Source organism: Rhincodon typus, unplaced genomic scaffold (genome assembly GCF_021869965.1).
Source record: "Rhincodon typus isolate 14 unplaced genomic scaffold, sRhiTyp1.1 hic_rhity00000831, whole genome shotgun sequence".
Taxonomy (NCBI): Eukaryota; Metazoa; Chordata; class Chondrichthyes; order Orectolobiformes; family Rhincodontidae; genus Rhincodon; species Rhincodon typus.
Genome location: NW_025966469.1, coordinates 1 through 14,669, shown reverse-complemented (window position 1 = coordinate 14,669; position 14,669 = coordinate 1). Strand labels below are relative to the sequence as shown.

The following is a 14,669-nucleotide window of genomic DNA, read 5'->3' as shown; positions in this document are numbered from 1 at the left end:
CCAAAGTCTATTATTAATTGCAAGGAGAAATGAATACAAAAAAGAGGGAAGCTATGCTTCAGTGTTAGAGCATTGATGAGACCACATCTGGAGTATTGTGACCAGTATTGGCTTTCTATTTAAGAAAGGATGTAAAAGTGTTGGAATCAACTCAGAGAAGGGCTAGTACCTAGGAAAAAAAAAGTGAGCTGTCTTGTGAGGAGAGGTTGGGCATACTAGGTTCATATCCATTTTTATTTTAGGCTCATATTTACTTGAGTTTAGAAGAATAAGAAGTGACTTTTTTTTTAAAAACATGCACGATCCTGATGGGTTTAAATCGGGCTGGATGCAAAATGAGATTTTACCTTGTGGGAGAATCTGGAATTAGGAGGTTACTGTTTAAAAATAAGGGAATGCCCAATTAAGACACAACGAATGAGAAATTTCTCTCTTAGATGGTCATAAATCTTTGAAATTCCCTTCTTGAAAAAGTGGCGGAAGCAGAATCTTTAAATATTTTCAAGCAGAAGTAGGTAGATGCTTGATAACTGAGGAAGTGAAATGTTATCAAAGTAGGGATCAAAGATTATTGGGGCAAAGCAGAGGAACAGGCTACTGAGTTGGATGATCGGCTATTTTCATAATCAAAGCAGCAGCTTTGGGGCCGAATGGCCTGCTCCAGCTCCTATTTTCTATGTTTCAATATAGTTTGTATGTTTGTATCCCTATTATGCAAACTGTTTCAATCCATGCTTAGGTTGTGCTACAATATCTTCGCTTCACTCTCCTAGAAACAGCTTGCATGAAGAACTGTATTTACTGTTAAATATTATTTACATGTCTACAGACTACATGCTACTGGAATATACTAACAAAATTGACATTGGTGTTTCTCAGCCAAAGAAAAGTCACTCTTTATAACAAGAATACAACCACTGGTGTCCAATTGAATACCAATGAAATAAAGTGGAGGCAGGCAGCCTCTCTCTGATAAACCAATTAGTGAAGAGAAAGGGGATTGGGGTCAGGTAACAGGAAAGCAAAAAATTGAGGAGGGGGGGAAATTGCATGAGCCTACACATCTAAAGAAAAAAAAAAAATCACAAACCTATGGTCTGTCAAGTCACCTTCACTCCCTAAAAGACTAAGTTTTCAATTTCACAAAACTACACAAAAAAAGAGAGGAAAAAACATGACTTCAAGAATAAACAGTCTACTTGAAACACTGAAATAATATACATTTTGAATCAATCCAGTTCTCACTATTTCACTAGATCTGCCAAATTTAATATTGCAATGTTTGCATTTCATGGCTAGCTACAGTTACTATGACTATATCTAAGCAACATATTGCATGGGCCCATAGAGTCCTCAATATCAAATCATTAGGAGTTATTCCACATAAACTTATTCTTAATTTGGAAGAATCACTGAGCACTCATTTTCAACTCAAATTTAATTAAGGACTTATTTCAAGAAGTATTTACACACCAAAGATTCTTTATTTCAACATAAAATTCAAGTACAGTTCATTATGTTGATAAAAGTATACGAATCTTTTAAGTTCCTGAACATTTTAAGACTCACTGAAATGTATGTTAAATGTAGGATTGTTGGGAATACATACAGCTCCTTCCTGATCAACATCAGCACCCATTTCCAACAAATGCTTCACACACTGAAGATGACCCTTTCTGGCAGCCCATATCAATGGAGTTGTTCCATACTGAAAGAAAATTAGAAAAAAGCTTTTATAAACTTTTGCAAATATACTTTCTTATAATTTATTACTACAATAGATTCTATAGTTGGGTCAGCAGAAACATGGTTTGTGAAGACTTGTCAAATGCTGAACAGGTTATATTCCCAATCATCCTCAGTGTCAAGTGTACGGCCTCCCGGAGTCACGATTAGAATTATTTTGTACACAAATCAATTTAAAAATAAAGGTAACACAAGATTTGAAACAATTTATATGGTACTATAATAGTATTATTTACAGCTGAGTCAGACAGCTACTGAAAAGCAACTGAAAGGCACATTTAATGCTGTCATCACCATTTCTTCCATTTCTGAATGATTGAATGTATGGAATTGGCCATATTGGTGGGTCTGGAATCACGTGTAGGTCAGATCAGGTAAAGATGGCAGATTTCCTTCCCTAAAGGACATCAGTGAACCAAAAGAGTTTTTGCAATAATCGAACATGGTTATATGGTTGCCATTAGACCAGATATATGTTTTAATTCCAGATATTTATTGATTATGAATTTCACCATTTGCCAGTTTGCAATTCAATCCCATATCTCCAAAACATTACCTAGGACTGTGAATTTCTAGCGATATTACTGCAACACCACCATCTCCCTATATGAAAGGAAAATTGTGTTTGACAAGTTTATTAAAATACTTTAAGGCTGCAGCAAGTAGTGTGGATAAAGGAAAACGAGTACTGGCTGTTCATTTAGATTGTCATAAAGCATTTAATAAGGTGCACATTTTTTTTTCCATTTGCTGTACAAGTTAAGAACTCATGGCTTGGAGGTGAAATATTACCAGCGATACTGCCAACTTATCAGAGACAGAAAGTAGGGTTAGATGGGTTTCTTTCAGGTCAGGAATTTGTAACTAGGGGTGTGCCACTAATTCTGGATTTATCAAATGGAAATAATACTTTTGTTGCTCTTCTATGCAAATGCTAGTAGCAAGTATTTTATGTTATCTATTACATACTTACTTTGTCAGAGCAGTTGACCTTGGCTCCATGTTGCAGCAAAAGTTCAACAATTTCATGATGCCCTCGTCCAGCTGCCCAAATAATAGGGTAAACACTATACTGTTGATGAAAATGCAAAGCTGTCATTAACTGATCATTAAAACAAGGGTATTAAGAGAAAACAAAAAAAAAGTAAATTTCATAAAACGTGTATTTAAAATACACAAGTAAAACATCAGCCAACTTTTACAGTTGTTGGTGTTCGCATCATTACTTTGTGAATCTGGCAGCAACTTCAAGGTTTGCTGCAAGTGCTTGTAACTGGCTGAGAGGATTCAGAAAAAAGGTTTAATCAAGGACAGCAAGGAAAATATCAAGGCTTCAGAGCAGGGAAGCATGAGGGGTAAAATTAAGTAAAGTGGGTCTGGAAGGGGCACGAAAGCAACACAAGATAAAAAGGTGTAAGTAACCAAATTGATATCAAGAAGAATTAGAAGAACATTAAAGCTAAAAGCACTATATCAAAATGCATAAACGTTATACAGAAATTAGATGAATTAACAGCAAATATATGAATAGGTTTGATCTAATAACAGTTACAGCAACTAGACTGCAAATCAACTGGAGGTTAGGAACTAGCTATCACAGGATGTCTAACTTTGATAAGAGTCAGAAAATGGAAAAAAAGAGATGGGGTACATCTGATAGTAATGGACTGAATAAAGACAGAAAGAGAAAATAAAAAAAGAAGTGGACCCAATCTGGGTGGAACCAAGAAACAACAATTTCATTGATGGGGAAGATTTAATACTCAAACTGGGCAAATGAAATTTCCTTCACACCATTACAGGATGAGTTCATGTAAACGCACACAAGACAGTCAGTAGATCAGAATGTCAAGAAGGCAGCAGACAATAGATTATTTGGATCTAACATTATGCGAGGAGAAAAGGATAATGAATAAAATTTATTGTACAGGAAAGAGTGACCACAATATGTTCGAATTTTGAGTTTTAACGTAATTCAGTAATCCAAAACCAGTTGATCATCTAAAGAATGCAAACTACTGGGATATATGGGATGAGTTGGCAAAAGTAGACTGGGAAGCTACATTAAAATATATAGCATTAAACAAGCAAAAGTTCACAAGTAAAGAATATATATTTTGCAACAAATAAAACATACATAAACTTGGTTCGAGCATGGCTAATAACAGTAACTGAAGATACTGTTAGATCAAGAAGAGGCTTATATAATTTAATTTTGACAAAACAGTACAGCCATTTGTCAACTTGTCAAATTTTAGTCAAACTGCATACGCACTCCACACGTGTAGAATTTATCTAACGTGGTGACTACATCTGCTTGTTACACACAGCTAATTGACAACTCACTGAATGAGTTTAACAATAAATGGAATGTTGAGGACTGAAGCTTTTCTTTCATTAATAGGAAGTGGGCATCATTTATCGCCTTTCCCTAATTGCCCAAAGGACTTGTTATGAGTGGACCACAATGCTATCTGTCTGGAGATAGATGCAAGCCAAACCAGGTAAGGATGGTAGATTTCCTTTCCTAAAGAATATCTTTTTACGGTAATTGACAGTGGTTACATGGTCAGAAGTGCGGATGCTTACTGATGAATACACAGTGTTTTGCACTATTTGCAACTCTTCAGGTACCGAAGAAGTCCATGTCCAAATGCATCAAAACCTGGACAATTTCCAGGCTTGGCTGTAAAGTAGTAAGTAATATCATACCACACAACTGTCCAACGGCCAATTCCAATGACAGACAGACAGACAGACAAACCACTGCCCCTTGACATTCAATGACGTTACCATCAGTGAATCCCCCACTCACTACATCCTGGGGGTTACCATTGACCAGAAACTCAACTGGACTTACCATACAAGTACAATTTCTACCAGAGCAGGTCAGAGGCTAGGAACACTGCAGCGAGTAACTAACCTCCTGACTCCTCAAAGCCTGTCCACCATCCTCAAGGCACAAGGCATGATGGAATACTCCTCACTTGCCTGGGCAGCTCGAGCATCACTCAGAGATTTTACACTATGCACCACAGAGATTTGCCAAAGATCCTTTGACTGCACCTTTCAAACCCAACACCACTATTTAGCAGGACAAGGGTAACAAATACATGGGAACACCGCCACCTGCAAGTTCCCCTCCAAGCTACTCACATCCTGACTTGGAATTATAATCACCATTCCTTCACTACCACAGGATCAAAACCCTGGAATTCCCTCCCTGACAGCATAGTGGGTCTACCTACAGCACACAGACTCCAGCAGTTCAATAAAGCAGCTAACCACCAAGTTCGCAAGGGCAAGTACAGATGTGCAATAAATGCTGTCCAGCCAGCATCACCCAAGTTCCACAAGTATGTGAATAAAAAATAAACCTTTTATTCCAGTTTTTTCTTAAAAAAAAAAGACAATTGAGATTTCATCATCTGCCACGGAGGGTCTTGAATTCAAATCCTCAGAACATTAGCCTGAGGTTCTGGATTACTAGTGACATTACCAGTAGACCACTGCATTTCTGTTAGATTACATTTAGATTCCCATCTACATCAGTTCTGTCTCATGAATTCAACTCCTTGAAAGCTAAACTCAGCTCAACAGAGCAACTTCAATTGTCCTCACTTTTTCTCTTCAATGTAATTTAATACAATTATAGTTTTAAAAATTGACAATTTAAAAAGGGAAGCAAGTTACAAAAATTCATGATTCACTTAGTATTTTTGGTTCAGTGTCAAATTTCAAATCAACAAGTTACAGTCTAGCTTCCTTCTTCAACTCCCAAAAAAATCCAGCCTTCCTTTTCTCAAAAGGATAGGTGTGCTCCAGAATTAGCTAACAGCTTTAGCTCTGTTAATTCCTACTGGACACCATTGTAAATTAAAAATTGATTAATGAACGAAATACTCAGCCCAATATTTTTGCAGAAGAGCAACAAAAAATTGGATTGTTTTTCTCACAATCCTTGACAGAAATCTTAAAAAAAAACCACCAAAATTATTGGAGATTCAAGACAGGACAATGTGATCCAGTAAGTAAAGCTCTTTTCCACATGGAAGAAAACCAACAGTTAATGCAATCTTAGAACCAATTATGCACTTTATAGTTTGCATCAAATAGTTACAAATTTCAGACGGATCTCTTCGTAACGTGGGCAAATCTAAATCAACTTTTCAGTGGATTTATCCTTGCATGCAATATATTGTTGACCCCAGTAATTCAGAAACAAATTGCTCACCTGTCCAGTAATATTTGGGTTTGCCCCTTTCTGAAGAAGCAATTGAGAAATTTCTGTGTGTCCTTTGTATGCTGCCCACATAAGGGCAGTCCAGCCACCCTGCAACATTCAAATTAAAATTTTAGCAGCTTTTAACAAAAAAAAGTATTTTTGTATCTCCTCATAAAAAAATGACAACAGAATCAGTAGGTCTGCAGTATTAAATAATTCTAACCAGTGTATACAAACATTAAGAAAAAAAAACTAAAGTTATGGTTCATCAAGGAAGATCAAATCCAACATCCGAATGCGCAAGCACCTATTACTTCAACTATAGGCCAACTTCAAATTCTAATAATAAAGAATTTGCTTAATTCAACTCTTAATCCATACGGATCTCATCCGAAAGATAGATTGTAGTACTCGTTAAAATGTTCTATTATTTTCAAATGTTCCTTTTTTTTAAAAAAATGTGGACCTGTTCCATTTTTACAAGGAACCATAGACACTTTCCTAGTTTAATTATAGGATCTCAGGCTGCATGCCCATAGCTACCTGAAAGTAGCAACACAAGTGAATAAGATGGTAAAGGTGGTGTATGGCATGCTCGCTTTCATCGGTCAGACATTGAGATAAATGTTAGCAAGATATGTTGCAGCTGTATAAAACTTTTGTTGGGCCAAATTTAGAGTAGTGTGTGAAGTTCTGGTCACCACACTTTAGAATGATATGGAGGCTTTGGGGAGGGTGCAAGAGGTTTGCCAGGATGTTGCCTGGATTGGAGTGTATTACCTACAAAAGGAGAGGATGGACAATTTAGATTGTTTTCAGCAGAGCATCAGAGGCTGACAGGCCACCTGATAGAAGTATACAAGATTATGAGAGGCATTTAGATGGACACAGGATCAGGCGGGGGACACAGACAGACAGACAGACAGACAGACAATGTGCAGGCAAATCAGATTAGTTTGGAATGGCATCACGGTCAGCACAGACATGGTATGCCGAAGGTCTGTTCCTGTACTTAAAAGTTCTAACATGCCAGTACAAACTGAAAACTGGTAGATAGTAGGAACTGCCAATGCTGGAGTCTGAGATAACAAGGTGTAGAGTTGGATGAACACAGCAGGCCAGGCAGCATCAGAGGAGCAGAAAAGCTGACGTTTCAGGTCTGGACCCTTCTTCAGAAATGGAGGAGGGGGGAAAAAGGGGGCTCTTAATTAAATAGAGAGAGGGGGAGGCGATTATAGAAGGTGGATAGAAGACAGACAGGTCAAGGAGACGGGGATGAAGGAGGCGCTTGGACATCATACAGTATTTCCACCTCCACGCTTACTTCTTTAATCGTGAGCCTAGCACCCCCTCTGCTAACCTCTTCTCCCGCCTCCAACACATCCCTTCCTCCTGGACACCACCCCAAGGCCTCCTACCCTCCCTCGACCTCTTCATCTCCACTGCCATTCGCGACATCGATTGTCTCAACCTCTCCCCCACAGAATGTGCAGCCCTCTGTTCCAACCCTAACCTCACTATCAAAACCCGCGGACAAGGGAGGCGCAGTTGTGGTATGGCGCACTGACCTCTACATCGCCAAGGCCAGGCGCCAACTCTGACACCTCCTATCGCTCCCTTGATCATGACCCCACCCCTGACCACCAAAACATCATCTCCCACACCATCTATAACCTCATCACCTCAGGTGACCTCCCACAGCCCATCTCGTCCCTGGCTCCTTGACCTGTCCGTCTTTTCTCCCACCTATCCGCTCCTCACACCTCACTGACCAACCCCCATCCCAACTCCCTACCTACACTCACTTTTACTGGCTTCATCCCCGCCTCCTTGACCTGTCCGTCTTCTCTCCACCTACCTGCTCCTCTATCCACCTTTTATCATGGGGGGGGGGGGGGGGGGAGGGAGAAAATATTTATTTCGGAGCCCCCTTCCCCTCCCCCATTTCTGAAGAAGGGTCCAGACCCGAAACGCCAGCTTTCCTGCTCCTCTGACACTGCCTGGCCTGCTGTGTTCATCCAGCTCTACACCTTGTTAAACTGAAAACCGGACCTCGTTTTGTATTTAGGTTAACAGAAAATATTTATGGCTACAATATAAATGTTGTGTAAGCAAGGTTCTTTGGAAACATGATATTTTTCTCCTTTTCCCCTTCTCAATCACCCTGTTAACAGACAGAAGTTGGCTATTCAGTCCCTCGATCTTGCTCTGCCATTTAATGAAACTGTAGCTGATCTGATTGTGCATTTGAGGTCACATTTTCTTTCACTCCCACGCTTATGAAAATACCATTTCTTTCTATCACTATTCTTGCCTTAGAAAGCAAATAAGCAAATGGCTAGAACAAATTAAAACAGAATGCTAGAAAAACTCAATAGGTCTGAGAGCATCTGTAAAGTGAACACAGAGTTAAAATTGAGTCCAGTGATGACCCTTCTCAGTATGACTGGATCAGCAGCACCTACGGACAGGTAATCACAGGTTCATAACAAACTACAGAGGCAGACTGTCCTCGAGAAGGAATTTAGCCTCAATGTACTAATCACTTCACACAGCCTTGACTGATACCAGAGTTCCTAGGTGTAGAAACCACAAGACAAAGTCCCATTCACACTTTCATTGCAGTTTACCAGACAACAAACAAGTTATGCTATGACATGGTTTAAGTGGCACAGAAAAGTTTGCACTATTAAATCAGTTACGCAAAAAACAATCTCCATAAAAATTTTCTTTATCATGCATCACATAAAAATAATAAGGGTCTTTTTTATTGCTGTTAGGCACTTCCAATTACATGCAATTAATCTTAACAACCTATCTTTTTTTTTAAAAAAGACCACTTTCTCTGATTAATATTTACAAATTAATTCTATACATTAATTTTAGAATTCTACTGGACTATAGGGCTGCTCTCATTAGACTGACAGTAGTTTAACCCGAGGGCCACCTCGCCCTCAGGTGAAGGAAGAGGTTGAAAAGGAGAGTCCTTCATGGTCATCTCAGCCGGTGTGGGAATTTAACCCATGCTGTTGGCGTCACTCTGCATTGCAAAACCAGCTGTCAGCCAACTGAGCTGACAGCTTATTCTAATTATAATAACAAAAAGATTTATTCTTTTCATTCAAGTGGCCCAGAATTGCCCTTGCACAGTCAAATTCTGTAGACTCTGCTTCACAAAAGGAAGAACATATTTTATTTTAAACCTACCATATCTCTGTGTTCCAGGTTGGCATTGAAGTTAATGAGCTCGCTCACAATTTCCAAGTATCCTTCCTTTGCAGCTGAAATCAGAGCTGTCCAGTTATCCTGGTCATTAAAAAAATCCTCAAGTAAGAGTTTTTGAAATGTGACTAAACCGAACACAAAATTCTGTAGTCAGTTATTAGAATTACAGTAAATTTACTTACAGCATCTTCCAGGTTGCAGTTGGCTCCTCTTTTGAGCAATTCTTGCACTATCTCCAAATTCCCTTGCTCTGCTGCCAGCATTAGTGGAGTCTGCCCACTCTGCAATGTAATGTTATTAGTCAGTATCACAACAATTCAATGTTCAACTTACTATAAATCTCAAAAATATGATACATATTGAATATGTTTAAAGTCTTTTTTCATTTCTAAACACACACCCACCAAGTATCCTTCAGACATTTTAAATGTTTTCAAGCTTGCAGCAAAACAAACAAATAGACTGACGAACCAACACGTCTCACCACTGAAGATATTAAGTGAAGATCAGCTGTCTCAGGGGAAATGTGCTTACTTTTCAGCATGCTTGAACATGTTCTTTATTAAGAATCATTAATGTAGTGCTGTTTTGAAAGTGCAAAGTATTTTCACAGTTTGAAAATATAATACCTCATTTAAAAATTCTGAAATATTCCCAACACAACCCCAATTTTTGAAGGAGAAAATAGTGGGCATTAAAATTATACATAATTGCCAAGGCTGTAAAGCTTGCTGCGTTTGTTTACTTTAAGAGTGGTCAGTCAACAATTTGGGTGTGACAGACGTCAGGCTCCAGACTGACAACAGCCTATAATTGCGATCACACCCACATGACTGAATAAACAAATACACCAAGCTTCACATCACTAAAGAACTAGAGAAAGACACGTTCCCAATGCAAACGCTTACACAATATTAAAAGAAAATAGCGGAGTACTGAAACTTATTGAGCTGTCTGTTTATATTTATTTCAAAAAGGAAGCTGAAACTACACACAATGCTGATGTATCAAAGAGAGAGAGGGAAATATACAAACAAACAAAGACTTGTAATTTGCAATTTTCAAACATTTTCTGTAATGCAGTTACAGAACAGTGAAGAGGGACATCTTTGAGGCAATAAAATTTGCAATCTCTTGGCTAGCCTTTGTTAGGGAGGCTTTGGGAGGGGGGGGAATTAATTACCTCTAAACAGATTTTTTAAAAATCTTATAGCATAGTTATGTTCCAGTAATTATATTTATCTTCCAGTAATTATATTCCGAACATATTTAATCATTAACTAAAATGTAATCAGTTAAAAGAAACATTTTTAAAAAATCTAACAGATTTCAATGTCATTAAATACAAGATGGTGAAATATTTTAGTGTAAGTAACTTCCTACCTCATTCCTTTCATCCACATCTTTGCACTTCTCCAGCAATGCCTTAAAAGCAGTGATATTCTCCTCTTCTACATAAGTCAATAAACTATGCGTCGTGACAGCAGCCATTATGTTGCAATCACACTACAAATGTAATCGTCAAGTATACCTACAATATTAAAACACAAACTGGCATCACTTTTAAGTCAACAGACAGAAACGGTCAGGGACATAAAGCAATAATAGCAGGGCTTCCTAAAGTGGAACATACAAAAGCAGAACTTGCTGGTGAAACTGCGGAGAGAAAACAGAGTTAACATTGAGTCCAGAGACCCCTCTACAGAAGTGAAAAAGGAAAAAGGAAAAAAGGTGGCATTTTTGTTGACGGGGGGGCAGGGAGCAAAGGAATAAATGAGTAAATGGATAGACGGCCCAGAGAGAAGAGGATAAAAGGGCAAAGGGATTAAGATAGGAAGCAAGGGAAGAAAAGAAGCTAAATTACAGATGATGGAGGCTGAGTATGTGAAAATGGGTTGGCTGTGCTGAAAGCAAACCATGTCACAAGACCTGGGATGTGGAGGTGGATAATACTGATGTGGATAAGATGATGTTCAAGCTCTAAAAATATTAACCTAAAGGTTAAGTCATAGAGTCAGAGTCATATAGCATGGTCCAACTTGTGCACGCTGACCATGTTCCCAAAATAAACCAGCCCCACTTAGCTGCATTTGTCCCACATCCCGTAAAACCTTTCCTCTTCTTATATTTATCCAAATGACTTTTAAATGTTGTAACTGTACCTATATCGACCACTTCCTCTGGTAGTTCATATACACACGAACTACTGTATATATAAAAAAAAATTGCCCCTCATATCCTTTATAAACCTTTCTCCTCTGACCTTAAAAGTATCCCCCTAGTTTTGAACTCCCCCATTCTAGGGAAAAGACCCTTGCTATTCACTAATCTATGTCCCTTATCATTTTATAAACCTCAAGGCCACCCCTCAACCTCTTATACTCCAACCTATGTTTATAACTTAAACACCCCATTCCCAGCAACATCTATTCTGAACCTTCTCCAATTTAATAATATCTTTTTAAAGCAGGGCGACTAGAACTGCACATCGTATTCCAGAAGAGGCCCCACCTACATCCTGTAAGACTTCAACATGACATCCCAACTCCTATACTCAAAGGTCTGAGCAATGAGGGCAAGCGTGCTAAACACCTTCTTAGCCACCCTGTCTACCTGTGACCAAATTTCAAAGAATTATGCACCTGAACCCCTAGGTCTCTCTGTTCTACAACACTACCCAGGACCCTACAATTAATTCTATAAGTTCTGCCTTTGTTCATTTTACCAAAATGTAATACTCCACATTTATCCAAATTATACTCTATCTGCCACTCCTTAGCACATGGAGCTAATTGACCAATATGTCTTTGTAATCTTAGATAATCTCCTCCACTATCCACTGTACCCCACCGATTTTGGTGTCATCCCAAAGTTTACTAACCATGCCTCCTATATTCTCATCCAAATTGTTTATATAAATGATATAAATTGTTTACAAAAATCTGTAGGTAGTCTGAAGGCTGTAATGAGCTCAAGACGAGATGTTGCTTGCCAGTGTGCTGCAGCAGCCCCGAAACATACATGTTGGCCAGGTAAGACAGTGGTGGTCCCGTGATAACTTTGCATGTTCCTTTAAGATCATCTCTCATTCTTCTAAACTCTAGAAAATATAGATCCATACTCAATCCCTCATGCAGCAGCCTAGTGGTATAATCACTGGGTTGTTAATCCAAAGACTCAGGAATTCTGGGAACCTGGGTGCAAATTCTATGCCATGGCAGATGGTAGAATTTGAATTCATAAAAATCTGGAATCAAGAGTCTAATAATAATCATGAATCTGTTGTCAATTGTCAGAAAATCTCATCTAGTTCACTAATGCCCTTTACGGAAGGAAATCCGTCAACCACACCTGGTCTCGTCTGCTCTTAACTGCCCTCTGCGCAATTTAAGAATGGGCAATAAGTGCTGGCCCAGCCATCAATGCCCTCATCCAGTGAATGAATAAAAATTTAAAAAAAAACCTGTCTTCTTAGCCCAGAGACCAATCCAGTGAACTGTACTGTTACGATGACCAAAATTGCACACGGTGTTCCAGGCACGGTCTCACCAAAGCCCTGCATAATTTAGCAACACTTGCTTATTCTTGCACTCCAAACCTGTTATAATGAAAGGCTAACACAGCATTCACGTTAGGAGGTAATGAGAGAAATAAGGAGCAGCAAGACCATGAATGCATTTGAACACATGGACGGGAATTGTAAAATTGAATTATTGCTCACCCAGGAGCCAATTCACCAAGGGACCTTAGACAGCATCTTTCAAACCCATGATGACAACCAGCTAGAACGACAAGGCTATATTGTGACCTGCAAGTTCCCTCCAAGTCATCAACATCTGGACTTGGAAAAAGTGTTGTTGGGTCAAAATCCTGAAATTTCCTCCAACAGCACTGCTGACATTTCTGAATTTCTGAAGGAGGGTCTAGGCCCGAAACGTCAGTCTTCCTGCTCCTCTGATGCTGCTTGGCCTGCTGTGTTCATCCAGCTCTACACCTTGTTATCTCTGTAGTTCACAGCAACTCACCACCACATTCTCAAGGACTACTACGATGGGAATAAAGGGTCCATGGAGGGAGCAATGAATGACTGAATAAAAAATTAAGAGAAGTGGACATGGATCTGTTAAGGAAATGAGACTTGGTGCAAGTACGTACGTGGGAAGCAGAGATGAATTCCTTCAAGAATGCAGGAAGCCAGCCAATGAGAATAATCAAGCCTAAGGGTTACACAGAGGTAGATTAACAGAGACAAATGTAGAGTCCCACATGGTTAGCAAAGTGGAAATTTGCATTTTAAGACCATTGCACAAAGAAGCAGAAGTAGGCCATTCAGCCCAACAAATCTGTTCCGTCATTGAATGAAATCACAGCTGACCTGATAATCCTGAACACCACTTTCCTTCCTTTTCCCCATAATACATGGCTCCCTTACTGCTTAAAGACTGACTACCCCTGCCTTGAATATACTTAATGACCCAGCCTCATGAATCCTCTGTGGTAAAAGAACTGCAGACTCGCAACACTCAAAGAAGAAATTCTTCCTTGTATTTGCCTTAAATATGTGACACTTTATTCTGAGATTATGTCCTCTGGTCCTGGATTCGCCCACAAAGAAATTAACCTTTCTGCATCTATCTTGTCAAGTCCCCCAAGAATCTGGAATGCTTCAATAAGTTTGCCTCTCATTCTTCAATATTCCATTGAGTTCTGGCCCAATCTACAGAACATCTCTTCATGAAACAGCCCCTCCATACCTGGTATCAGCTTAGTAAACCTTTCTTTTTGAACTGCCTCCAGTGTCATTATATTTTTCCTTCGATAAAGGGCTCTAAACTGTTCAGTGTACTCTGAACTACAGACTACTGTACTGAGTCAGTAGTCTGACGAGTGTAATGAACAGTTTTAGCAAATCCTCCCTACTTCTATATTCCATTCGCTTTTGAAATAAAAGCCAACATTCCATTTGCCTTCTCTTTTATCTACTGAACATGGATGCTAGCTTCTGGGTGGTAGATGTTAAATTTGAGAAGGTGCAGAAACAATTTACAAGGATGTTGCCAAGACTGGAAGGTTTGGGTTATGGGGTGAGGCTAAACAGACTGGGACTTTTTTCCCCTGGAGCAGAGGCCGAGGTGTGGCCTTATCGGGGTTTATAAAATCATGAGGGGCATGGATAGAGTGAATAGCCAGAGTCTTTTTCCTAGGATGAGGGGAATTCAAAACTAGCAGGCATAGGTTTAAGATGTTGAGAGGGGAATATTTAAAAAAGGACATGAGGAGCAATTTTTTTTTGTTTACACAGAGTGGCGCGTGTATGGGAATGAGCTACCAGAGAAAGTACAATTATAACATTTAAGAGGTATTGGGGTAGGTATATGAAAGGAAGGATTTAGACGGATATGGGCCAAATGGGACAAGATCAGATTGGGATGTCTGGTTGGTGCAGACACGTTGGACCAAAGGGTCTGTTTCC

At 39.2% G+C, this 14,669-nt stretch overlaps 1 protein-coding gene across 1 annotated transcript in view; it reads right to left on the bottom strand.

Moving 5' to 3' along the window:
* The window catches only part of LOC109936630 (kinase D-interacting substrate of 220 kDa-like), a gene marked incomplete at its 3' end in the record, with an annotated part of 35,911 nt that extends 25,189 nt beyond the window's left edge, over positions 1–10,722 (bottom strand). The window contains exons 1-6 of the mRNA XM_048592221.1: positions 10,580–10,722; positions 9,379–9,477; positions 9,179–9,277; positions 5,981–6,079; positions 2,720–2,818; positions 1,610–1,708 (exon numbers count right to left, since the gene is read on the bottom strand). Coding sequence (XP_048448178.1) covers positions 1,610–1,708; positions 2,720–2,818; positions 5,981–6,079; positions 9,179–9,277; positions 9,379–9,477; positions 10,580–10,687 — 603 coding nt within the window. The remainder of the gene's footprint in view (positions 1–1,609; positions 1,709–2,719; positions 2,819–5,980; positions 6,080–9,178; positions 9,278–9,378; positions 9,478–10,579) is intronic.
* Positions 10,723–14,669: the final 3,947 nt, after the last annotated feature.